Source organism: Bombus pyrosoma, linkage group LG14 (genome assembly GCF_014825855.1).
Source record: "Bombus pyrosoma isolate SC7728 linkage group LG14, ASM1482585v1, whole genome shotgun sequence".
Lineage (NCBI taxonomy): Eukaryota > Metazoa > Arthropoda > Insecta > Hymenoptera > Apidae > Bombus > Bombus pyrosoma.
Window position 1 is genome coordinate 3,858,963 of NC_057783.1, and position 27,267 is coordinate 3,886,229.

At 41.9% G+C, this 27,267-nt stretch overlaps 1 protein-coding gene across 4 annotated transcripts in view; it reads right to left on the reverse strand.

Annotated features, from left to right (window-relative positions):
* Positions 1 to 27,267, reverse strand: part of LOC122575271 (ubiquitin carboxyl-terminal hydrolase 48-like) — a 75,849-nt gene that overhangs the window by 7,692 nt on the left and 40,890 nt on the right. For all 4 annotated transcript variants that reach the window (XM_043743991.1, XM_043743990.1, XM_043743994.1 and 1 more), the window contains 2 exons: positions 25,699 to 25,824; positions 1,025 to 1,109 (listed from right to left, as the gene is read on the reverse strand). In XM_043743991.1, coding sequence (XP_043599926.1) covers positions 1,025 to 1,109; positions 25,699 to 25,824 — 211 coding nt within the window. The remainder of the gene's footprint in view (positions 1 to 1,024; positions 1,110 to 25,698; positions 25,825 to 27,267) is intronic.

Below are 27,267 nucleotides of genomic sequence, written 5' to 3' on the forward strand. Positions count from 1 at the left end.
AATATACGTGGGTGCCGGTGATGGGCCAATATCGCATAAGTGGCCCGATTCACCGTCATTTGTTACGTTTTGTTCGGTCTAAGTAATTTAAGAGTCACCCTTTGCTCGCCAGCCACCCTCTCCAGCCACGGGCAAAGGACACAGCGAGAGAAAGAGAGAGAAGAGAGGGACGAGCAGGGACGAGAATCCTTCGAGTGACTGGCTGGTAGGGGAAGTTAGAGGGTAGCTAGCTGACTGTACTTCGCCTCCATTCTTCGGCAAATCGCGGCATATTTGTCAGATTTTTGTTCGAGAACAAAACCTTCACGATCTTTCTTGCCTCGGGCAGGGCTTAAGGGGGTTGAGAGTTAAGTGGATTGGTTTCGTCGGAGATCGGCGCGAGTGCCTGAACGCGACCGACTTAATTCGAGTCTTTCTGCCAGCCACTTGATTTCACGACTTCTGATTCGCCGCGTATTTTACGCTCCAATGGATGCTATTCTTTTTTTTTTTTTTTTTGCGAGAAATTTTTCGAGAAGTTCCTGACTTCACCGGTCCTCTGTAATGACAATTTTTCTGGCGAGATCGCGATCGATCGTTATCTTTTGTTTTAATTTAACGTCCAAGAAATAGTAAGGATCGTTCAGAATTTGGATTAGGATTAACGTATAGGTAATGATGTATTTAGAAGATAACGTGATTGTAGTAGAAAGGAAATGAAACGATAGGAGAATACGGCTGGAAAAATATAATCACGTTGAACGACATTATAGTAGGTCGATTGGTTTCAATTTCTTAAATCTTCCGTCTATTTTTGAAGATACTTCTCCTCTGAAAATCTACTGTCTTCTTGTCTTTCTTATCGAGCGTGAATAATTGGATGATCGAAGGGATCACAAATGAGAATTGTAGATTAATATAGGAATAGATTATATAGAGGGGTTAGGTTGCGCGAATTCCAGCGTGAAGATTCTAAACCACGTGAGCGAAGTTGTGAAAATAATTTCGAGAAACACGGTATAATTTTCTGCGATGTTTCGCTCACCCTTGAAACCCTTTTCTGGGAACGTGGACTCGGGGTTGTTCGCATCCGACGTCACGTCTGCTTCGTTCTCTATCGGCGTGTCGATCTACAATCAAACAGAAACATTCTTGTTAGGTCAACGTTACGTTCGCAAATATTATTTGTTAAAATTTTCCTTGGTATTCACGATCATTTATCATTTTACGATAAATAAATTTATGGAAGTAAATCACTCGCTTTTTAAGGAGCTGAACAATAAAATTGGAAAAATTGATACCAGAACAATCGACATATAACATTAAACATATTATATATTGTCAATCGAAGTTAAAGCAATACATACGATGAAAAAGATATATAATCGTCTTTCCGTCTTAACAAAACGAAATATTAATATTATATATGAAAAACACTTGCACGTTCTTAATAATTGCAAAAACAAAGATATCATCAATTACGTTCTTCGGATAAGATTTATATAAACATTTAGAGTCGATCAAGAAGAAATGCTCCAAGTTACCCTGCGAATGAACTATCGGGTTGGCAACTAAGTGATTGCGGATTTTGACAATACCACCTAATGACAAAATCCGTAATCGCTTAGTTGCCAAGCCAATAAATTGTACAGGTTTCTTATCACCTGTGCATCACGTGCGAGAAGTAGATAAAACAATCGTGAGATCGTTCCTCTGGTAAGGAACTTTCGAAAGAGGGAAAGAAGACGAAAGGCGCGGCGGATTTTAGTAATGCACATAAAGGACACGTGTGAACAGCTGGCGACATTCGTGCGACGTTCGCCTTCCCACGCGTCTTCGTGGATCACACGTGGGATCTCCGAGTATTCCACATGGAATACGAGCCACGTGGATCGAGGTCCACATTCGTTCCTCCCGAGAAACTGTCGCCGTGAATTAACAAACGTTCGCAATGGCAGCAAACATTTATTTGCTTTGAAACGACCCGATCTTCGCTGCCATAAACTTCCAAACCAACGATTAATCCTTTGTAACCGTATACACCTATTGATAGACTCCTCGATTTTAATCCGCAGATCATTTTTCTTGCGTTATCAGTTTGTTTAATAGAGACATGTATTAATATGTTTATCAGGTAGACAAATTTAACGATTAATTGGTAAAATTCTAGGAACCGCGTGTTGCGAATTATTGGTGTTAAATAATAAATTCTCTTACGCGGCGGTAATGAATTTATTGATATGATTAATGAAATAACAAGAAGGAATTTTACCGTTCTATGTGATAGGAAATTTTGAAATCGGAAGAGAAAAGTCTAGGACCTACAACTTGTAGCTTGACAATTTTAATATTATTAATTAGTTGCGACGAATTAGAATTAGCTCGACCATATTCATCAACGATACGATCTACTTTCTCTCAACGTCATTCAATCAACGAACAGACATCCGTAGCTTCTTAAGGAAGAGATATCGTTAACAATTGACGATCGTAATTGAGAAGGAAAGACGAACATCGATTTAAAAATTGGCAGCTTGTTTGCTGAAAAGCAAGAAACGCGAGGAGGACGCAAAATGACGAGAAAAATACTTTGGCGATGAAAAAAGCGAAATAATCGAATGGAATCGAGACGAAACGATTTCTCAGAGACGAGTGGGTTTCGCGTAGGTGTAATTATGCCTCTGGAACCCCTTTTTCCCACAGAACTAAATATAGCGAGTGTCATCCGATGGCCTGGACACACATGTCTCGGAAAGTACGAGCCCACATCTGGTCGCTGTTTCCTGCTAGCCGTGGCATCTTCTGCAATATGATTTATTTTCCAGCGGCCGAATCCCAGAGGTTCGGTGTAAATTAGATCACGCCATACCGAACAGTCAATGATCAAAGACACGAAGAAGAGCGATGATAGTCTCACGACGAATCCTCGCCAGTCAAAACAATTCTACGTTTTATCAAGAAACTTGTTCACCAAAAAGAAAAAACAAAAAATCACGAAGAATCAATCTCCGATTCTTCATTTTCGCTCGACATTTGTCAGAGAGATGAAACGCTGAATCTTGGAGAGCAAAACCAAATTTGCAGAAATCATTGATGATCGATTTTCTATTCAGCATCTCTGTCCAGGATCTACAGAAGAGATTAAATGATCGCAGAAAGGAAGAAAGAAGGTACAGGAGACGATATCGATCTTCTTCTATTCTTCGTCTCAGATGAAGATCTATCGAGAACAGATAGAGAGGAAGAGAAAGAATGAAAAGAGCAAGGAAAAGCAAAAAGTAGAAAAGTCAGCAACAGGAACGGAGAACGATTTAAACAATTACATCGAGAACATCGATCCTGTGTTTCCGATTTCCATCGAGGATTTACCAAGAGGGTAGAACATTCGCAGAAAGCAAGAAGGAACGCGCAGAAGCTGGCTGATCGAGGTCACCAGCATCAGGAATTCACGGTGCACCGCGAGTTCCCCGAAGTTTCTTTCTTTCATCTCCGAAACATTATTCTCAGGCCTAACAGCGGGTCCAGTCCCCGGAGATGGGAACAGAGGAAGAACGGAGGGACCAGGGGGCCAGGTAAAGAGCGTCTACGCGCGGCCAGTTTTGAAATGCTCGGCAATATAGTGAGTTCGTTATGAGGCGAGCCCCGACGTGGTATGGCTCATAATTGCAGAGTTGGCTTTCGAGCTGCGCACCTTCGGGCGTGTTCTACCTCTCGGCTGACACCTATTGTCCGCAGGAAAATCCTCTTGTCCCCGAAAAATCGTCCAATTTCATCTGAAATTCGTCCATTTTAAAAATCTCCATCGTCCGTCCACGTTGCGAAGATTTTTCTTTCCGCGATGTTCGCCGTCTTCGAAGATTCTCGAAGAACGCGACAAAGGGAAAAAGAATGGGAAGAAAAGCGAAGAAACGGACAAAATATTTCCGGGCCGAGGATGAAAATTATTAGCCCGAGAATGTCTTAATCTTCGACAGCGAAGCGAAGACTCGCGGTGCTTGTCTTAACATAAATTTTTTTTCCCGCGGCCTGTTCGACGGAGAAACGCGAGGATGCGGCCTGTAAGTGGCGTAACGCAGGCCGTGCGCCGGTGCATAATGCATGCGAGGCGTCCAACGACGTTTACCGCGTTAAGGTAGACCAACGTTTTTGTTCCACGCTTCTCGTCCTTCCTCGACACCTTATCAGCCACGCGTGAACTCTGCCTGCCAGGAAATTCGTGGAGCTGCGCTGACGATTAGAATGCGGATGTTTATACATTTATGGGAATAATCCGCGATAGCAACTTGAACTGCGTACAAGCTCGCAGACTACATATAACGTGTAAAAATATACGTAAAATATCCAAAATAATACTCAGACCTTGCAACGAAGTTCTATTTAAATTCCAGTTCTTTATAGATGGGCTCATAAAATATGGTCTGGCATAAAGATTCACAGTTTATTCTTCTCTATTTTTTATCTTTTAGTTTTTTATTAGCTCTTTAAAGTATCTTTCGCCTTTCAGGTTGTGGCAGCGCTTTGGAGAAAATTGATAAAGTGACGCGATTTTTGGATCGAGTGTTACGTGTAGAATTTCTTGCGGAATAGTTCGCCGGTTCTTGTCAAGAATGCGTGCCTTAAATTATTCCCAGGCTGTCTTGAGTTATTTATCTGTCTACACCGAAGGGGTGAATCTCACCCCTTTCCTCTGACCGCGTCTTAATACGCGCGCAGAGTAAATAAACCCGCTGCTCCCTATACTCTAAGACACTCGTTCGAAAATTAAATTAATCCCTTGCAATCCACTGCACGCTCGGCGATCATCCGCATGAATCACAGACTAGATTGTTTTTCGTTGAACGATCATCGAAAGGAACCAAGTACTCGCACTTTATTCCCTGCGGCATAGCAAGGAAGCGAAAATGCTCAGTACATTTTTTTAATCTTATCGTCTTTATCGGTCATCATCGTGTCGCTTGGATCTAATTTTTATCGACGAAATCTTCCCGAAAGAATGAAAATTTCTATTACTAACGAAAGAAAATCCATTATTCGAAAATATGAAGCAATCGATCTACAGTCGATTCGCAAGCAATTTTGCGTGATATTCTTTCGAAGTTGGAGACAGAATTTTGGAGAAACTCGACGAGAAAGAACACCGAAATCAAAGAATAAGAATAAGTTGGTCCGCAAACGTCAGTGGCGAGGAAAGATCCAAACGGAGGAAGTTTTAAACGGCAAGTGAAAGAGAGCGGAAAGCCACGGGAGGACTTAATACGAAGGAAGTTAGGCGGCGGAAGACCGCACGGTGTATAAATTCAAAGTAGATTAATATTATCCCCGCGGCTGTCGCGGCGGCAAACTTATGGCGCTAATTCGGCCGACGAATTATTACTCGGCGCTGCCTCCAGTCAGCCCCACTGTGTGTTTTGCCAAAACGGGGGTGTCCTGTCGTTAATAGAAGTCGTACGTGCTTCATGGAACACCGGGGGAACGTGTCTTCGGATATTAAGGCCCACCCCGATTCTCCAATTCCAGCTGCTTTGGACAAAACACGAGTTGCTAACGATAAACAATTTGTCTTTGTACAAAATCGTCCAATCGAGAGCCGAAGGGGTCAAACAGTGGAGAATGCACGGAACAAAGAAATAAAGTCCGTGCTGGACACAAACTTAAACGCCGTGAGTAATCTCAGAGGCCAAAATTATTCGATTTAGGTTTTGGGTTATTACCAAGATATAGCAAGATATAGGGAGATATTTTCCGAGGAATTAATCTATCAAGCACTAAGAGATTTTTTAGGGAAAATTTGAAGCTGATCGATTTGACTGACAGCCTCGCTGTCCGTCTGGCTATGACTGCCGATATCACTTGATGCGTGTACAATGGCGAGCATATGAACACGAACGTTTTGCTTTCGTAATTCTCCTGCAAAACGTATTATTCATTTCGGTAAGCATTTCAGTAGAAATTATAACAAAATATAATAACGTGCAGGCGAAATATATAAGCGACAAATAATTTTACACAGTACACATGCTCGCCACTGTGCGTCCTAATGATCTGTCTATCTAACAAGATGCACAGAACTAATTGTTTGACTAGTTTATTAAATTAAAGTAACAATAAAGAAATTCAAGACAATTACCAAACATAACACGTATAAAACTGGCGCACACTGTCGTCGCAATTCTAATCGATAAAAAGAAACTCGCATTGTCATTCTAATCCCCGGTAAAGGGGACAACCGAGTCCAAGACAAGATCCATGAAGGTCTTTTAAGAAAATTAAGGAGCCCCTGCATTGTCTCTCGTCTCGCGGAAGCTTCGAATGGAGAAGCGTAGACAACAGCTGTTTAGCATCTCCGATGAAAAAGCCGGACCGGTAATTATTCAAATTATTTTCAAGAAGGGCCAGGGGATTTCTGGCTCGGCCACCGCGGCGGATGTCTTTATACTCGTCTAACGGGTGTGAACGAAGTGCATAGTGCTCCTTCTCATCGAAACCGCGAGAAGAACAAAAAGAGATGTACAACAGACACTTCGTGTCATCGACCATATCAAGGGACCATCTGTGAACGCTTAAATATTATTTTTATCAAAAAGCTTCCCGTTTTGGATACTCATTCTTTTTTAATACACAAAAGATCTTTGAACCAACTGACCGATTTATTTATTATTACTTTTTTTTTGCTCGATAGATTCTTGCGTCTTTCCACTTGGCGTACTTTAAAATAATTTTAATATTCCATCATTCTGGTAAAATAAGCTTGCACAACAGGTAGCTGTAATTCTAACTAATAACGATGATTTTGCAGACGATCGAATAAATCGATCGAGTGAAAAACGACGTAACTTTCGTCGACGTAAAAGTGGACCAGAACCAAAAATATATTTTCTTATTTCTGGAGCTATTCGTGGAAATATCTACCTTACGATAATTTACATATTCCAGAAGAAATAGCTTGTCGTACGAACTAGCAACTAGCGTGACGTTTAACGTAATGAATATTTTAATTTATTTAAGTTACAAAGACGCGGTTCATCTTCCAAATTTCTCCTTAATGTTACGGAATAAGGGGGAAAAAATCTGATTGGTAAAGAGTTAAGAGTGTCGTATCGACGAGCGAGATCAACTCTTTCGTGACGAACGGACGAGGGGAGGTAGGGAAGAGACGAGAAGAAAAAGAAGGGAGCCACGAAGGTAGAGATTAGACGAGGAAGAAACTTTTTAGACGGGCATAGATACCGTGAAGGTGTTATGTGTAGAGTGACTGATGAGTTTTCCGCTCGATTGGATAACGGGTGAAGCCAACACCAGTTCACTTTTGTATCTTTTTCCATCCCTTGCCAGTATAACGTCGTCCAACGACGTCCATTCGACCTAAATCTCGACCAAGCCTGATGGATTCCTCACTGCATTGCGGTTTCCGATAAAACGAGTCAGGTGTTCGTTCGTCGAATGACCAGCTCGTGGAACGGCGATTTTATACCCCGCTATAATTTTATGCTGATCCGTAAAATTGAAAGGATCGAAGAGCCAGAATAGTTTCTCTGATGCGGTTAAAATACAGGTACAAATTAGTCACTGGAGAAAAATGCAATTATCAAGTATCAATCTACATACTTGGTTGATTTGCGAAATTTCATTAGGATTTTATGATACGGTCGTTACACAGGCAAATACAATTCACTCGCTCGATAAGCGCACTATGGTTGTCAAATTCAGGTTTACTTTGTTCGTTGGCAATTATAGTTCGCAAGATGGTAGTTACAGTTATGCCGAGTGAGAGGTCCTCAGAGTGAAAAATAATTCTCGATAAGTTGTTACATGCTTGTCACGAATAAAATTATTTCCTTGTGGCTTCGTTACTATAGTGGGATTTGTGTAAGAAATCAATTAGCAAAAGTATCGAGAAAGATATAGTAGAACCCTTGATATCATCAGCCTCCATATCGATTCGCGAAACTTCCCATAACTCGATTAATTCCACTGACGCAGAAACACAATCTGCGAAAACGAATGAAACAAAGCGTAGGAAAGAACGAATAATTTATTTACGTCTATCTATTTTGAGGTTCGAAGCCATTTCAGGCACCTGAAAAATATCACGAATGTTAAAAAGAACGTTTAAAACGCGTGCAGCGGCTAAAGTGGAGAAAATCGAGACGAGCATGCCAAAGACGAAGGCAACAGGGATTCAGAAAAGAGGCACTTTAGACACGTCGCCTATCAAGAGCCGATCCATGCTTCCGGCAAGACACAAAGGCTGCCTTCATGCCACGAACCGTCCTCCTCGTCGTCATCCTCGGCCGTCGCGTCGTACTCTCTGATGACGACTAAGTAAGTAATCGAGCCTGGCCACTCTTTCGACCGACTTGTTATCATCACATTAACACAACGTGTCTGTTCTACGTTCATATGATACCAGATTTTTAATTCAATTGGATGCCTCTCCCGACGCTTGGACATCGTCAACGCTGCGAAGAAAGTAAACGTGACGTTCGCTCTTTTTTTCCTTTAGATCTCGTTACGAAGTCAGACAATAGAATCGTCTTAGAATCGTCCATTCAGAGTTTCGAGGGTAGATAAACTCGCGACTACTCAACACCCTTTGCACCCTGCGTCGAGGCTGAAAGAAGCATCTTGGCAAATTGCGGATCGTAAAAGATCGCGATTCAAATTCCAAGGAGGGTTGTTCACGCGAATTTTGAGAAATAAAGGGATACACACGGTGTACGTATATGTATCGGAATTAAGGAAGGACAGAATGTAATAATTTCATGGAGAGACAATGAGAAGGAAGAGGATATATATAGGAATCGAACGACTGATTTTCTTTGCGCTAAAATTTGACTTTTATCGGCCCTTTGCAATCGAATGTCACCAAAGCCATTTAAAATTTCTTTCCAGTTGATAGAGCCATGAAAAGTACGGCGATTGCGGAAGCTCAAAATCTGAAACTAAGGCCAAAGGCAAGGAAAACAGGAAAGTTTTACGGAAAAAGTAAATAAAAATAAGAAAGCCAGGTAAAGACGAAGGAACTGACTTGTCTGACGACAATTTCCAAACAGCCTCTGTTACAATCTCCACGAGCAATCCTCTACGAACAAATTCATGACCAACAGCTCGACGTAAGACTAAGAAGAGGATGATAACCGAGAAGACGAGAAATACGAAATGCAGGAAAGAAAGAGAAGAGACGCGAAACTCAAAAACCAAGCGGAAAGAAAAAGACTACACTTCCGCGGAATAATTAAAGAAAGGAATACCGATACATAAAAATGAAAGAGAATTTACTGCTGTCCATTAAAATTCCAAAACAATCCCTGTTAAAATCTGCAGGAGCAAAATCGGACTCGAGCAAGTGATAGGAAAAGAAGAAAAAGAACGAGAACGGCAAAAGGAAAAACAGAGAGAAAGAAAGAGAGAGAGAGACGAAAGACAAAGAGGCAGAAGGTCGGCAAGGAGGAAGGGTGGGATATCAGAGGGAAAAGCAACGCTCGAGGAGACACGCAGATAGTAAGCGGTCTTAGCGTGTCGCTTAGCACCCTATCTGGCGGGATCTTCTCTCGGATCCAACCCCTGCTCGCCCCCCCGGGGGCTGCGTTTGTCGTGAGCATTACTCACTTTCTAGACGCCTACTTGCGAACCCCATCGCCGCAGCCGTCCCCGAGGCTCACTGACTACATTAGGGGACAAATCTTCCAGAGGTCGGCCTAGCCAGGAGGCCAGGAGAGATCCGCGCAACCGGAGGGGGTGGCTGTTCGACGTCACCCTTACACGCCGACCGGACACTTTCCTCGGTCAGGACACGCGTGCACGTGCGTGGACCAAGAGAAGCCCGATAGGCGTGAATCTTTCCCTCAGATTTATGGCTTCGCACTCGCGACCAGCTTTCCGTGATAACAGCCAGACGTGGGTTGTTTCGGATTTTCCATCGGGAACCTCGTCTTTGGACGTAGATGTCTGTAACGTCGTTCTAACAGCGAGATTTTTAATCTCTTTTGTCCTGTTTTCCGTTTCTTAATAGTTGATCCAGTTTTCTATCTTTCTCGAAACAGAAATTTCTCTTTGAAAATTGGAATTAGAATATTCCTACGAGTGATCGTAATTAATAATTCGTGGCAGTGCAACGAATACACGACGATACGATAATTGTTAGACAATCGACAGATAGTTCGATACATAACGTTTCAACGTAAATGGGAATTTCGGATTTTCTAGTGTATCACGGAGTACTTGATAGTTTCATTTAGTAGATCACCGTATTATAAAATTCATTCTAATATAATGTATAACTGTTTTGTTTCATCATGTACGCTCGTTAAGGGGAGATATCGTATACGATCGAAGACTTTGACAATTCTCCACAAGCCACGAAGCAGAAGAACATGGTCGAAATGCGACGTTTTAATGCGAAATTTCAACTTTTCATTGCACCCCTTCCTTTCGTTTCGCTGTCTTCCCAAGTAAAAACGAGCGGGAAACGACTAGAAAAGTAAATGAAGAAGAAGCAGAAGAAAATGAATTCCACTGTCAGTGGGTTAATGCCGGGCCGTCCAATTATGCATAGCGCATCTGTAGTTGGGTCGCAGCTCGATCTTATTGCACTCACGAAACGTAAAGGAGATATTTATGGCCGCGTACACGTGTTCCCACATATAACTCCGATCTATATTTGGCCGAGCAGCTAACCCTGAATTCCTGCTTCGTTTCTCGTACGTGGTTGTACGAGCTGTGCGGTATGCCAGCCTCTACAGGTTGCTCCCTCGAACAAGTGGTCTTGGGTGCGTGCCGATAATACCAGACACGTGGTTCTCGTTAATCTCGTATAGATTCCCCGGAGAATTTTATGTCAACCGCGCCATTTTTCAAATATCAGACGAAGAAGAGGCTCTATATAACACCTCGATCAATTTTTTGATGAAATTAGAAACTTTCGCGTCTCGCGTTTCTCGTCTTTGGCTGCTTCAAAGTATAAGATATCCGTGAGCAAGTTTGTCGAGGAACTCGTGTCGTTTTTCACTGCATTTATTGTCAAGCGTAAGACAAAGGAGAAACTTCATATAATCACTTTGATTAATTTAGTCGATGGAATTCGAAATTCTTGTGTTTTACATTTCCCGTTTCTGGCTGTTTGAAATATCTTGGGTCAAGTTTACCAGAGAACTCGTAAAACGATCACGAGGTGAAACGCGAAAACTGCTACCTTGTCATTTGTGTTCGAATGGCTGCTGAATATGCAACTTGCCAAGGATTTATGTTTTAACGAACGACCAGGAAGAGCCGCTCTGCTGAGCGGGAATTTACGATACCTTTAAGAATCGCTCGGGCTCTTCGCTCGATACTTGTAAAATTTAGTTAACACGTTCGAAATGCTCGTTTCGCGAGAGACGTTTCATTTTTCTTCGAATGTTAATACCTGCTATTAAAAATAGTATCAACGGTATACATGTATTTTATAGAAGGTGAGAATTTTTATTTCTACCCGTTGATATATGTACATGTTTATTTGCAACTCTGATACATATTTTCTAAATTCTCACTATGAAGAATTTCATGATTTAATATAAATTGCAATTCTTCTGTAATATAGTTATAAACAAAAACCACTGCGATAATATAATGCTACGGGTGTCAGGTTAAAGAGTATCGAAATCTATTCGGCAAAAATTCATGGTAACGCGCGAGACGCTAAAATATTCTGCTGTTCTCTCGAAGGGAAAAGAAAAATGGGCAGGTGTAGTTTGCGATAAAAACGAGTAAAAGATCATTCCACAAAATATGATGACGGGCAGAATAAAATCGATCGTTAAATAGTCAGACGTAGGGACGACGATGGTCAGACGCTTAAGTAGATCGTGTCTTCCAAACAACGGATAATTACAACTCGAAACGGCATGCCTTAAGTGCCATCGATAAAACACTTAAGCGTTTTCTCGCATAAATGCGAGGCGTGCGGCTCTTCTTTCGCGAGCAGGTCGTTCCAGCGTGCTCGTAATACCGTTTTCAGTGGAACCCGGAAATATAAAGTTTAATGGAAATGGTAAACGCGGTCCAACGACCGTATAAATATTCATCGACCGCCGTTTATATAAGCTGCTTCTAGGTGAATTATGGAAACGCTTGTCACTCGCACTGAGAACAATGCCATCGCAAGTGGGTGTCCCTTTCGCGACTGTTCTCCTCGCCTTCTAATTATCCTCACTTTATTAGAACATTGCTTGGATGCTTCGCCTCTGATTCGCGCTGAATGCAAGTAGAAACCAAAAACCGTGAACAGGCCGGCGGAAAGAAATTCACAAGACAAGTTTTTGATGTTCAATTCGCTTGTGCGAGACGCTGCGAATGATCGGTGTATGCGTTACGATTACGCTATTGATGTTCGTGCAAATTCATACTTTTTTCCAGAACGAATGAAAAATGGTATCATATTGTTTCTTATGGTTAATTAAAAAAGAAAATTTACGTTGGGTTGTCCGAAAAGTTCTTTTCGTTTCAGAAGGAAATAATAGATGCACAATATAATTTGTTTTATTTCGTTCTATTACTGCAAAATGGGTCATACATAATTCAATGAAATAAAACAACAAACGTCGCGCAGCTATTATCTCGTTATAAAACGAAAGCAACATTTTGGCCAATCTAATACAATATTTTTGCAGCATTTTATTGCCGCGGTTATTGCAACAGAATAGAAGATCATCGAGACATTTTGACAAATATAAATCAACGATTAAAATCCGATCCGTTTGCTGTAAAATTGCCTGTACTAATTTATCTATTTTTACTATATTTATGTGTGTATAATTTAATAATTTATTGTCAAATACATCGAGGCTGCTTTATTAAAAATTTTCGCTTCTTATACTCCGAAATAATTGACCCCAAACTAATATTCGATTATAGTACATTTCCGAATATACCAAGGTTTCTACTTTTCTAGAATTAATTCTCATTGAAACATCGTTGGCAACCTTTTATCACAAACTCTAATAGCAACTCTACTCTCGTTCAAATGATTACTCTTGTACAAATAAGCTAGCATTTCCTACGTCCGCAGAATGGAATCTACCGTGCAGAACGAGCAATGAAACCAAATCACCGTTTAATCGACGCTTTCAGCGAAAAAGCCGTCGATTTAACCGGTGATTCGCTAGCTTCCCAAGAATTTACCAAGCAAAACGAGATGTATGCGGATCGAGGGAAGAATGCAGCACCCACCGTATAACTTATTCACCGTTTAAGGGAAATTTCGATGCCGCATATGAAGAGGGTGGGGCGGGGGCGATGTTGGAACAGTGGCGCGGCCATAAATCATGGCATTTTCAGATTTCCTTTTATCAGTGGTACTCTCGCGGTGACCAGCGTTGACCCACGCCCATAAATATCCCCATTAATATTAACTTAGGCTGGAAGGCGAGAATCGCGAGTGACCGAAACGAGCTGACAAAAAAACGGGACCGGGGGGTGCGGACGGTGGTGGAACAGCGGAGAAAAAAACATCTCGTATGCCAGGGACGAATCTCATATTGGACGCAGCTGGGAATTGGCCGATCGAAAAATTCATGGCAAACCGAATTTCCAAGGGGGTACACCACCCCTTCAGCGATGGCTATTGGGGTGAGAATATTAGCTTTATTTTTCTGTTATTTCCGGGATAGTGGTAGCTGGCTGTTCGGAGTTATCATGGTGCGATCGTTGCAAATATCTCTGCCACGGAGACGAATCGAATTTATTATAAGATAGGCAAACTGTAATTTATCTATCTGTAATATGGAAAACCATAATCGTTTCCTTTCGTGTCTTTCTCGTTCAATATCGCTTCGTCGATATTACGATTGCAAATAACTTTTCTTGTAATATGAATTACAAAATTCAGCAGAGAGAATTTACCACGAGTGAATTTGTCGATGAAAAATTCCAGGCCAGTCCATTTCGATTCCTTTCTCTTGCTTCTTTGGTTCCGTGTTTCTGAACTTTTTCCAAATAATCCTCCTGTTTGAATAATTATTTATTTCTTCGCTATCGTGATTCCACAATCTTGGCAAATAACGTTTCTCACATAAAGACGAGCAAAACATCTCCAAAAATATATGTTTCTATCTGACAGTAAGTGGAGAAACCACAAAGACAGCCAAGTATCTGCAGCTCCCAACGAAACTTCCCTTTCTTTCGACGCCGACGAGACACGTGTCTATTAATCCCGTTTCTTCCAGGCGTTCGATACCTCCGTGTCCCTCGAGCTGTAATTTCTTGCGACCGATTCGACACCCGCTTTCTCGTACAGCGAATCGCTGCAAGAAAATTGCATCGCGCGAAATGCAGATCGTGACGCGTGAAATGCAAACATCGAGAGCCACGCGTTCGATCGCTGATCGTTAAAAAGGAAGAAAGCTATCGATCGTTTCGACACCGTCGTCCTTTTGCTTTTTCATGCTTCGATAGATTCAACGAAAATGAAATATTTTTCTACAACCGCCAACACCTAAATTCCATATGGCCGTTATAGTAACAGGTGTACAAAAAAGATTACGAAACGATATTCGAGACAGTTGCAAAATTTGTCTGACGACAGACCATCCGATTCTACTTGATCTCGTTTTGTCCTCTTTCTTCTAGAAACTATTTTATAGAAAATAATATCGATTAAGCAATACTTCTGGTGCAAAGAAGTAACAGTTTTACAACAAATACGAGGCACGTCCAGGAAGCGATCCAACTATTTTGTATTAAAAATTCCACCTTCGTTAACGTTCGACATACGTCCTCTCGGATTTTCCACACTTTGTTCTAGTCTCGCCTATTTTATTTTTTGAAGGAACCGCAGAATACAATTTGTTCCATCCTCTTGATTACGTCCAAAATTCGAGATCTCCTTCGATGGCGATTTTAATTTCCATTCAAGTGGTTGATTGACCGAGCCACGAGCGAGATAGAAACAATTCTGCTGAACCTATAGCTGTTCGTTCGAACACTGACATTTAAAGCTACATTGACGAATCACGTACTTAACTTTCACATACTGTTGCTACACTTTTCAGCGTATAATTCAAATTCGTAATATATCGATCCCATAAGAAGATAATAGCCGCTGTCTTTCCTTATCGATTTCTCATTACCTCGTAGCCTAATTTAGTTTTCAGATACTCTCACCGCAAATCGGCCGATATCCAAATATGTACTTACGACCATTAGCACACGCAGTAAGATTTATTTTAAATAGTAGCCACGTTCCATCAAGATCTGGAGAGATGGGGTTCTCGAGATATTCAAGATGGCCGGATACTTTCCTCGTGCATTACCAGCGAAAGCACGTTGCATTTATTCTCGGTAATTCCCTGGCTCTAATCCTGAAAGGTCTGCCACGCAACCTTCATCTCCGTTCGCCATCCAGCCGAGACGTTATTAAGCCATCAAATATCCCGTGTATTATAAAATCATACTAGCGATTTTTCTCCGCGTGCACAAGATCGTTGATTGCGATATCAGCGGTATTGGCTGGTGAATATACTCGATGCCTTTTAATATCACGGCGTAACGCGAGAGGAACAGGAGGATCTGCTCTCTGTTCCTCTTTAAAGCAGCTTCGCTCGATTATTTTCAAGTTGGAAGGCCAAGTCGATGATGATGACGATGCCTTTTAAGCCTGCATCGGCTTAATTGATTTATTTCTGAGAGGGTCCAGGAGTCAAGGTACCGGGGTCGCTGATTGGCCAGCGTAGAGAAGGGGCCATCGAGCGGACAGGACGATCAGCCTCGAGAGGACCTCTCTTTCTTTCCCCGCTGCTCCCCTCCATTCGAACCCTTTCTTCGATCTTATCCTCGAAAGGCTCGACAATTAAGGATAATAATTACGGTGTTCCGGCTACTGATCTCTGGCTACCGGTCTTCCGGCCAAATGAAAAAAAAGAAACGAGATGCGACCCTCGGGCTTACAACTACAATGTTCCTATAGCGGTAACGAAAAGTGGCCGATTAATAATGGCTCAATTTTCACCGGGCGTTGTAATTAGAACGATTTCATCCGGTCGAACATTGTTATTATCCCGAGTATTTAACTGTGATTCCGCCTTCTGATGGCTCGGTAATCGTCGCGACCTTTTAGTGGCGCCAAAAGATGGGACGACTCTATTCGCGATAGAGTTTAAAGCGGTTGGTAGAATGTTTTTTAATCGAAAGGATGTTCGTTGAAGAACATCGAGCTACTTACGGGATACTTTGCTATATCGTAGTAATTTATTTTGCTGTTGCGAAAGAGAATTTTCCATTTTGCGGAGTACGCAGTCTCGCGAAAGTATTCTTCCATATATTTCAATCTTTTTTATGAAAATATTCATGGTAGTACGCAATTGCTATACCGGTACTCATACTAGGTCGTAAAAATGTTCCAACACTTGTTCAAACTTATTATTATCGACATATTTCACCTTGCGATAAAATTTCTTTAGCGCCGTTCCTGACACTTCAATCTTTAAAACAAGTTTTTAAAATGAAGAAATCAAGAAAACGATGAAAAGAGACGGAGTTGATCGGTCTGGCTTCTGACAGATCTATCGGCTTCGTATCATAAACAAATTGTACTTGGATTTCAATTCCCCGAAGAAGCTTCCCATTTTATCGCCGACAATTTTATCCTCGCGTTGATATTCCAATCGAACGAATACAACGTTGTTCGCGTTCGATTCGCAATTATTCGCTAAAAGAAACTAAATACAATTTCTAACTGTCGAACAGAATAAAATAAACGCGATACCAGTTTCGCGAAACGATCGTTGGTATTAAATGGATGGTGTTCGTCGAACAAACATTTCCGCCAGCTCCCGGCCGAGTGTATTTTCCTCTAAATTATACGATTCCCGGGACTGATGCTGAAAGCTTTACGATGATTTTATTGATTCTCGAACACGACTTATCGTTCGTTATTGCTCGTATCCCGAGAGCTGGTCCGAGTTCGCGCAACGCCGCGGGCCACAAGAATGAAATTCTCGGTCGGAAGATGCTTGAGAACAGCGTGGAATTTTGTTCGCGGAATTCCGCTGCGTTTCCAGATCCTCTGGGATCTCTTTCGCCTCGTAACAAACGGAAACGATCGTCCTTTTACATTCTAAACGATTCTCGAGCGAATAGAAGGGAAGGCTCGTAACGTTCCTTTGATTAGCTATCGATAGTCACAGTTGCGATAAATTCTCAATTTTTGTCCGAGATACAACACATTTACGTGAAACTTGAAGATACCAAATTGCGCAGAACGCACTTTATGGACAAAAATATACAGACATGTAAAACATCCAAAGCGTAGTATTTGTTACGATAGAGAAGACAACAATTTCATAGCCAAGTTCCGCTTTGTTAATCATCTTCGCAAAATTCCGTAGTTGCAAAAATAATCTAGTTATAACGTAGCGAGATATTTGACCCTCGACTGATATCGTCGGGTATTTAGCGTTCTACGTATTATACGATAAAAATTATGAACGATAGTCTCGTTAAGTGTATTAAAGAAAACTATAGGCTGTAAAATCCATATGGATTTATAGTACAAATAACAAAGTTGAAAAGTTATATTAATTATTAATCTAATTCAAATCGTTTCTAGATCGCCTGATCTCCTTCGTCAAGTGGGAAATGGTCCGTTCCTTTTCCCTTTATTCCAGGCAGATAGTTCTATCTAAATTTCCTCGTCACACTCGAACGCCCTGTTTTTCTTCCCTTTTCAGTCTCAATTTTTAAAAGATCGCCAGTCTCTTTCCCCTTTTCAATCTTCTCTTTTTCCTCGCAGATTCCAATATAGCGAGCTGCGCGAGGTAGTTCGGAGGCGCGCCAACAGAAAATTAGAAACATCCGATAGGGCCCTTTATACCACGATCCGAAGGCAGGGCAAAAAGGAACTCGCGACCGGATCGACTGCGAAATAAGCTGCTCCACCGGTGGATCGATCGATCGTTCGTACCGCGGACGTATAGATTTCGACTTAACGTCGCTTCTTCGATGGCATTCAATTTTTTCTTCCCGGTAGACGAGGATTTTTCACGGTACTCGATTCTGATTCGTCTAAATGCTGTACTTCGTCATGCCAGGAATTTTTCAACCAAGTCGGTGCTCGCCAACGTACACATTCAGCATCGTGTGGATCACTTTCTGACTATCCTGTTACCTTCTACGTGTATCATTCGTGATCGTGAATTTTGCTTCCAAAGTAATGCGTTTGATTTCCAATCGCTTTAAACGTTCCAGCCCTTTGAAAAGCTAAAACGTTGCTGGAACACTCGTCGATAGACGGTAACGGATTTTTACGCAACTCGACGCTGCACCTGTTTCTCCGAAAGCGAAACCACTTGCCACACGGCTGGAAATGAAACTTTACGATCGATGATGCATCGGAACGAAAATATGGAAGAGAAGTTGGACAAAGTTGGGGCAGCCAAGTGGAGAATTCGTATGAAAGAGAAGAATCCCGCGTGAGCCGAACGAGGAGAGCGGAGAGATACGAGGAAAGAAGAGAGAAATGTCCGTGGAGAGAGGAAACGGGAAGGGAAAAGGGAGAGAAAGAGAGGAGAGCGCGTCCAACACGGACATTCGTCACACGACATCAAACGCGGCTGCCGCCCGTTGGAGACTCGACCGACCGACTCTAAAGACTCCGGTCGATCAGCCATGAAGAGAGGGCGCACAGTGAGGAGGAATCGCAAAAAAATCGGGAAAAATGAGGGGAAGGAGGAAACGGCCGGAGCCGACTTTGTAAGGGTACTCTGTTGCTCTCATTCTTGTATTCAAGCTCGATTAATCTCGTACGTTTTCGTGTGCGGGGGTGCGATCCAGATTTAATTGCGACGTTGATTAACCCTTTCAACGTTTACACCGTTTACTTTGTAAGATGTTCAGAGAGGACGGATACGTTCTGACGCGATGACTAAACGTGACGAATTTCTGAAAATGAATGGGTTTTCTATATCGGAATATTATCTCTTTCTTTTTTCCTTTTTTATCGTGCACATTTGCCGCAGGATTGTTGCAGAAGCTTCAGCTTAGAAATAGACAGAAATTTACAAAGTCTTGCACCGATTGTTGCATTCCGCGTATTGGTTATAGAATTACATCGTAGAACGTTTTAGGTAATTACGGTAGAACCGCGACGATAGAAATCAAAAGAGACGTTCGTTGTGTTCGTTGTGTATGTAGGTCGTAGAATTACGAATTTTAAAAAATTTGTAGAAATACAGTATTTGTATAAATATTATGAAAATATGCAGATGAAGAAATATTTCTTATTTACTCTGTACGCTAAAAACGAAAATAAACGTTTAGATCAATATCTGAAAGCACGAACGAGAGTACCAAGAGTTCGTGTTTACCAAGAAATTAAAGACAAACAGATGAAGGAGATAGTACGAAGGAACACGATCGAGGAAACGCGATTTGACCGGAAGTGACGTAGTAGGGACGAAGAAAAAGCGGCGTAGGGCGCGAAGAGAAGCAACGATGTTCATCAACGATCTTCCTACGCCAAATACCCACGACGAAAGGGGGAAAGGGGAAAAATCATGATGTCGAGATGCAGATAGATGGCAGCGTGTATTGACTTTGTAATCGCGACCTTGAATTACTGCACGAATGATGACTGAGCGGTATTTAATGTATCGAAAGACGTTCCGCGGCTGATTCTGCCGGCAAGTCATCCCAGTCATTGTATGTTCCACGATTCTGAACCGGTAGCTGCCGGTCGCTACCGTCGTTGATCGTTCAATATACGACGCACTGGGAACTATTCCAGTAGCCGGATCGCCGCTCGAAGGCGAAGAAGATCGATTAAAGTCGTTTCAAGAACGTTACCTCCGCGAAGAGATTTTTCTATGGTCCCCCGTAAAATTCATTTCGAAGTAGGAAAATGTTGCGTTCGGGATTCTTAACTCGATAGTTGGAATGGTAAGTGCGATAGTTTCGATCGTTGGAGCTTTTTAATTTCTCCTTAGTTTCACACACTCGCAATCGAGGGATCGAGTGGACTATGGCGATTCTCTTTTGGTTAAAGATAAACGTAGAAAAAGATATGTCAGATTCTGTTTGAGTCTCTTCGAAGAAGATGTAGGAGACGTATTTGTCCGCGGGATATTTCTGTGAATTTATGAGTCGTTATTAGGCGTGAACAATTGTGCGTTTCAACGCTTAGAAAACACGGGAAAAATCAAATCTTTCTTTCTGCACGAAGTTTATTTACGAGGAGATTCAACTACCAATAAAAATATCGTAACTTAAATCCATAAAATTAAATGGGAATTTAACATTGAACGATTAAAATCGCACGCAAAGCATTAGAATTTTGAATACGATTTTTCTAAATTACTTCCATCGTCCTATCACTACGTAAATCACATCGAGAAAAATCATCGACAACTATGCTTCTTTTTGTCATCTTTCTTTAGTAGCTTAGCCCAGTTTACTCGCTTAGGGCTTGGAATTAATTAGCCAGCCACAATTTGCTCGCCAGACCGAGGGACAGTAATCTGTCGGCTAACTAAATTTCATATGATTACGCGGCGAGAGTCGCGCGTTCGCGAACGAGCACATTTTACGACGCAAGATTTCGCGAAACAATCCCGCCTTTGCGGAGGAGCTTCTTGCCAACGGATTGGTCCATGGTTATCCGCATAACTGCGAACAATTATCTCTCGGTTACGGATTGTTCAGTCACGTTACAGCCACGATAGCGTGCTGTCGACCGTTAAAAGCAGCTAGACGCTCCTTAAAAGGATTTATCACTGTCGTTACATCGACCGTCAGGGGCCGATAGCCTGTGTTCGAACTCGACACTGCGCCGCTTGCTATAATTGCAGTCATCCCGCGCCGGAAAATTTCCTAACTTTTTCTGCACCACCGACGTTCCACGGATTCGACTGAAAACCTCCGCTCTTCTTTTTTTTCCACGAAGGCAAATTTCCTGGACGAACAGGATTTCGTCGAAGAACGCAAGATTTTCGGTTGACTTAGCAACGAACAACTCGAAGGGAATATAAGATGACCGGGCAAGAATCTTTCCGATCTTCTTCCACGGTACCCTGCTTGGTGTTTCGTGTAATTCAGACGCGAGAATATTCGTGTATCTGTCTGTATATAGAATAATTCGTTGATTATGCAAGTACGATTAAAGAAAGGTTTAAATATAAGTACGAAAGATAGCATAATTTTGTAAAACGTAACTGCATTTGAGGCGAGCGCTGAACAAATATAACGTACGCTACAGAATAGATGATTGTCAGCAACACGATGAGAAACGTCTGGTACAAAATTAACTAATATACGTATATAACGATCGTAAACCTTCTTCAGGCTTATGCTACTGTAAATGTACAAAAATGAGACTTAATCTGTATGGAATCCTTCGGAGGAATCTTGGTCCTCTGTCTCTCTGATGTAATTTGTTCTTCGGTAACAAATTCTAATCGCCTTAATTTCTTCACCGTCGCTCTTTTTCGCCTCGAATTTTTATAGAATATTCCAGAATTTTATTTAATTTCCCAATGTATATCCTCATACGTGGGTAAGTTGTCCCGTTTGATTTGGTTGAATCGCGGTACGCGTCGGCCAGATATGTTGCATCGTCGAACGAATTTCACGCCGGCGATACCGGATTTGTTTTTGCCAGGGCTGCACACTTCAGGGAGCAAGCCACTCTAATCCTCGTGATAAAACTCAGATCGAGCTACGGTGCAGCCGCGTCACGGGGAATTCAGGTTAATTTGTACCGGTAATGATTCACCGGGCTGATTGGGTTTCTTCGATGCAGCCTTCGCTCGTATTGGATCGTGGCAAGAAATTCATTTTACTATGGCTTCCAAGGCGGAACCTATCTCGACGTCCATTTCGAAGAATTCACCGTCAGGTGAGTGATTTTTAACCAGAGACCGATGATAAATCTTTCATTCATCGATCAAATGTTTTATCGATCAATGTGATTTCCTAGCTAATCATTAACACGTTCTGTGCCTCGTTCTGCCGTCGTCTAATAGAGTTTGCAATCAAGAAGCAGTTTACGTTTAAATTCTTGCATTGATAGCTAAATCACGAGCGTTACCTAATAACGACGAGTAATTTTGAATTGTAAATTGCGTGCATCTTTTTATTAAAACTGATAGCTTATCGATAAAGCTTTCTCGCCGTGTAAATTATCAAAATAATCCACAAGTTTGAACAAGTTTAAACGATCTTTTAAGCGAATACAGTATAACTACAATCGCGAATTTTTACGCATTTATATGAAATTTAAAGCTACATACATTTTGATACGTAAAATAAATCACTACTTAAGTTCTATTTCTCTGGCTGTGTCCATAGAATAAACACAAATTTGCATAAAAATCCGCGTCTAAAAATAACTGCCCTGAGACGTTTCAACACGTGTATGTACGTCTTGGAGAAACCTGTATCGGACTTTATCTAACTCTGTCTTCGACTCGATGGTAATTATCTACTAATCACGACGAAAAGCACGCGTTCCATCTGCTCTACGCCGAAGTTCCTCGAAAAACTAGATTCTATACAAGCTGGCGATTAGAATTCGCAGTTGGTACACGCGTGGTGAACGAAACCAGTCGGTGAAAGGACGCGTTCCAGCGTTGTCACTGGCATTTTCCGTTTGACAATCCACTCGAGAAAGTCAATGGTGTTAAAAGACAGTGGAATTTTGGCATGGACGCTGCTTTCATAAAATCAGTGAACCGTGGAGGAAAGAACCGTCGAGGAACGCCGGAATTATTCCGGCGGTGTCGCGTCCCAAACGGACCAGGAATTTTTCTTTCGTCGAGCAGCGACGGCTGCGGCGGCGGCGACAGCTTTTGACCCGGCAAAAACGGCGGCCACGTCCGCCGAATTTTTGGCTGAATCTTCGATCCTCGTGGGCCGCGCGAACTGCCAGATATGCAGCCGGCAGAATCGCGGATCCTCACATGACTTACCATCCCTTTAAGATCCCTCCGTTTCTCGAGTCGCGAGTCCGCCATATCAACTCGTCTTTTGCCATTTTATCGATGCAAAGAGGATCGGTCGCGCACGACGTATTTTTTAATTTAGCGGTTTTTCATAATTGTCAAATGTGATGTAATATCAGTGGTAGGTTTGAAACGACGATACGTTCGAGAAATATTTCAATTCTTGGATATCCACCTTCTGGCGTATCATTTCATTTTTGCAAAGATGAATTATATCGCAGGTAGATTTACGAAGATAGGTTTATAGCAATCCAGATTATTCAATGATCCATCGATGTTTAAAATCTACGACAATCGACGATTTAAAAACGAGATCAAGCTTCTACCTATTGCACCAATGTAGATATATTTTTGGCTACTATGTATGAAACCGTAACAAAAATTATCACCTATGAACCAATTGAAATGAGATATCGTATATGATATCGTATAGGATCAGGATTAAAAGTTGACACGCGTTTTGGAGCATCGAAAGAATGGTTATCGAGTGCGTTTCAGCGGATAAGGAAGATTTTTCGAGGTAGAATCTCCGGAGGTAATGTTCCTCTGGTAAGAGGCCAATTAACACATCTAATCTCGAGAGGCGACGTTCTCAACTAATCCCAAGACAAAATCGGCGGTCTTCCCGTTATCTTGGACCATTGCCGGCGTTAGTTATCCATTGTCTCCGGCTTAAAGGAAACGGTAGCTAGATCTTAAATCTAAATTGCACCTGTTTGTCACTGTCCGCTGCCCCCCCCCCCCCCCCCTCCGCGACAAACGTATCGCCCTGACTACGATTAACACTTCGCCACACAAAATCCACTTGATCAAAAACAGGGAAATTTGGTGAAAAGGAAACGCCGTGGAAGACGAACGATCGGAACGAAATTATCGCGCAACGATGTTAAAATACCACGTTTAAGTAACCGTGTAGAGTCTAAATGAAAATAACATGGGGAATCAACGTAACGGAGATTCTGTAATATTCTGATCAACTTATCGATTGACAAAGTGGTCTGTCAGGGCTGATCGACGTCGAGAGAGAAAAATTCAAACGATACGTAGGAATTAGGATGTTTGAAATCTAGGGACCGCTAATGCGTTAATCCGCCGTTTCGCCAGGAAAAAGTCTGTCCAGAATGAAAAAAGTTGGAATTGATCACGGTCTGCCGTGGCGAATGCGATGGCTGACTAAGCCGCGAGTTATGCCCGGTTCTACACATTTACGTACCGCTATCTATTTATCGAACTTGTCGAGCACGCCCAGTTTCCTCTCTCCTTCTCTTTCTATCTCTCTCCAGATCACGCTACTACTCGCCTCACGTCGATCGTATCTTTGCCGGATTTTTCACATAATCACTCGAGTCTAGCAATCAGTTTCGACAGCGATAATTGATTTCCAACTACCGACCAAACGTTCGCAAACATCGACAGGTACGTGAAACTCAGGTGGATAGGAAATATGTAAGACTGCTTAATTCTTTCAAGTATTATTCGTCTCGCGAGATTCTTATTGTTTGAAATGATATTCGTTTCACGATAACGTTAGAATTTATGTGAAACATATCAGGAACGCAACGATGGATACGCAAACGAAGGATACTTGTTCCGCGGGTGAAAAGGTATTTGAAATTATCATGCGAATAAAGAGTACACAGTTACACAGATTAAGTGTTTTCTAAGAATGATTGCGTCGAGTGAAAAAGAAAGTAGAAAATGAGAGAGAATAAGCGTATGTAGTCGTAAATAGTTAAGAATCATAGTTAAGAGGCGTCTGAATATAATTCTCATTGAGCAAGAGAGCTTTTCATCCGGAAAACCCCTGAGTATAATTCTGATAATGATTATACTAAATAGAACAAAAGGAACAAAGAAGAACGCACCGCGTATCAAAACATCCCGAAATTTCGCCTCACCATAATGTTACAACTAAATTAAGTAGAGTTAGTACAATGAAAAATATACGATACGCATGGAAACGCTCGACTGGATAAATAATTGTGTAAATCGAAAACAGGAAGCATCGCATTTCAGCTTCCTCCCAGACCTTGTAGCCTGTTGGACCCTTCGAACGATCCTGAGGGGTCTTGTTCGGATGCTTCCATGCGAGGAATGAGATACCAAAAATAACAGACAGAGATGGCCTTACGGTTTGTCTTATTAGCGAAACAATTGCGTCACTTACTGAGGAAATTCTCATTAATTGCGTTAAAATTTCACGGTTAAAGGAAGCCGATACGAAAAAGTGACAATGCCGATCAAAGAACTGACTGAGCACGCGATTCAAGGATCTTTTCTCTTGATTAGTTTTCCACGCTTTTTCCCATGTAGAACGTGCTCGAGCAACGTGGGAAATTTTCCTCGCGCGGAAAGGTCGCGGGTAGCTCGATTCGGATTACACTTTACAGACTCGGACAACAGTCGAAGATATTAAACGAGTATTTCTCTTTAGCTTGGGTAATTCAAGTTTAAGGGGTGGAACCACCCTTTGAAGTTCAGTTGCTTGGAAACTAACTCGTAGAGGGTTACAGACAGGAGAAAGATTTGTTTAGCAAAAATCGTATGATTTCTCTAAAGAAAAAGAAGCGTTAGAAGAAGTTGGAGCCAAGAAACGACTTTCAATGCTCGTAGCGCTTTTCTAAGTGATGTCTCATGAACGTTAGCGTAAATGTATCTCTATGTGGTGTCCCTAAAAATCTAATGAATTTTTGAAAAAGGAAATTCCTTCAAATATATTCGATTAGCGAGCGTTGTTTTCGAATTATCCTACCTTCAAGGTGAGAAGTGCCCCAGGAAATATGCCAAGCGCCGCAAGGCTCTGACTGTGATCGGTCAATTCGTGTTCGCCCAACATCAGATGTTGATCGTAGGGGCCAGCACCGCAAATTTGCATCGTCTGAAAAGAAACGCAAAAATGTATCGCTGCATACGATAAAATAATTTTCGAATGTTAAGTACTTACTATGGCGTGGTATATTCCCATCTATCGCGAGAAAACATATAAAGTTCGCGTGGCAGTGGCGAGTTAACGTAAAAATACTCTCAACGTGACCCATGGGAAATGATTGGCGAAGGCAACAAATTCCAAGAACGTAGAAAATTCCAGCGGCTTGTGTACCTCCTTCTCCGCGCATCGAACTCCAAAGCGGACCGCGAGAAGGGAAAAGAAACCGAAGGAAAGGACCGCGTCTCGAACTCGGAATCGCGGAGCATGCGTCCGGGTAATTGCTTAATTTGTGGAAGCCGCGTTCGAGAAGCGGTTTCGCGTTTACCCTCCGTTCAACTTCTCGAGGAAGGAACGACGACCAACTTCCCCAGTGCCGGGGTAAACGTGCAGGTTTCTGTTTTACGAGCGAGTAACCGGCCAGAGCAGCAACAGCCACGAAGAGCAAAGAGGAGGAAGACCGAAGCGAAGTGAACCATTTAGAAAAGAATTATACTTCGACTGTATTTACGTCGAGCGAAACTTTTCATCTTTTAAATACGATGGAAGTTAGACGGAGGAAGGAAAAAGCTACGAGAGCAATTTGAAAAATTGATAGCCCAATGAAAAGATGTAATTTTGGAATTCGAAGCAAACGATACAAAAAGAATTACTCTCGGGGCTAAAGCTGAATGGCGTTCTGCCATTGATGGTTTTAGATCGAGTGTCGGAAGGACGGTTTCTTGTAGGACTTAGAAATCTCTGTGGGCTGATTGAGTTGACGGTGACGTGGCACAAACGTCTCCTGTGAAATTGATTTTAAATTCCAAAAATTAGTTCCGTTACACCCACATTCGATGAATCTTCGATCCACAGCTTTTATTCTAGAAAACATACATCCTGTATCTTCGGGCAGACGTTTTTGAAACAAAATTTCTTCGGAAAAATGTTCGTCGAAGAACAATCTTCGAACATCGATCTGTAGATCTTGTAGAGGATTCTCGTAGGCCCTAATTTGAGACCTGAAAACCTTGACAAAGAACTCCATCGAGAAGTTGAAGTGACGAAAGTTACGAGATAATACCAGCATTTACCGTGGGGAAACAAGGAAATGAAAAAAATAAGCAGAGGCCAGAGGAGAAATGATTGGTTGGGTCAAGAAACCGATGCTTCCTCGTTAAGGTCTTCTCCGGGCACGAGAGGTGCTCGACCAAACCGATAAATAGAGATCAGTTTAACAAGGTTGCGAAGTAGAAAGGGAAGAAGCTGAAATATTGCCCTATGTTCCAACCAGTCTTTTTACCTTTTCTTCCTATATTTGGAATAAAACGAATAATATTTTGCAACACTATACATTTTTAATAAAAGAAAAAAGAAAAAACAGTATCCTTGCATACACGCCAACGCACAATACAA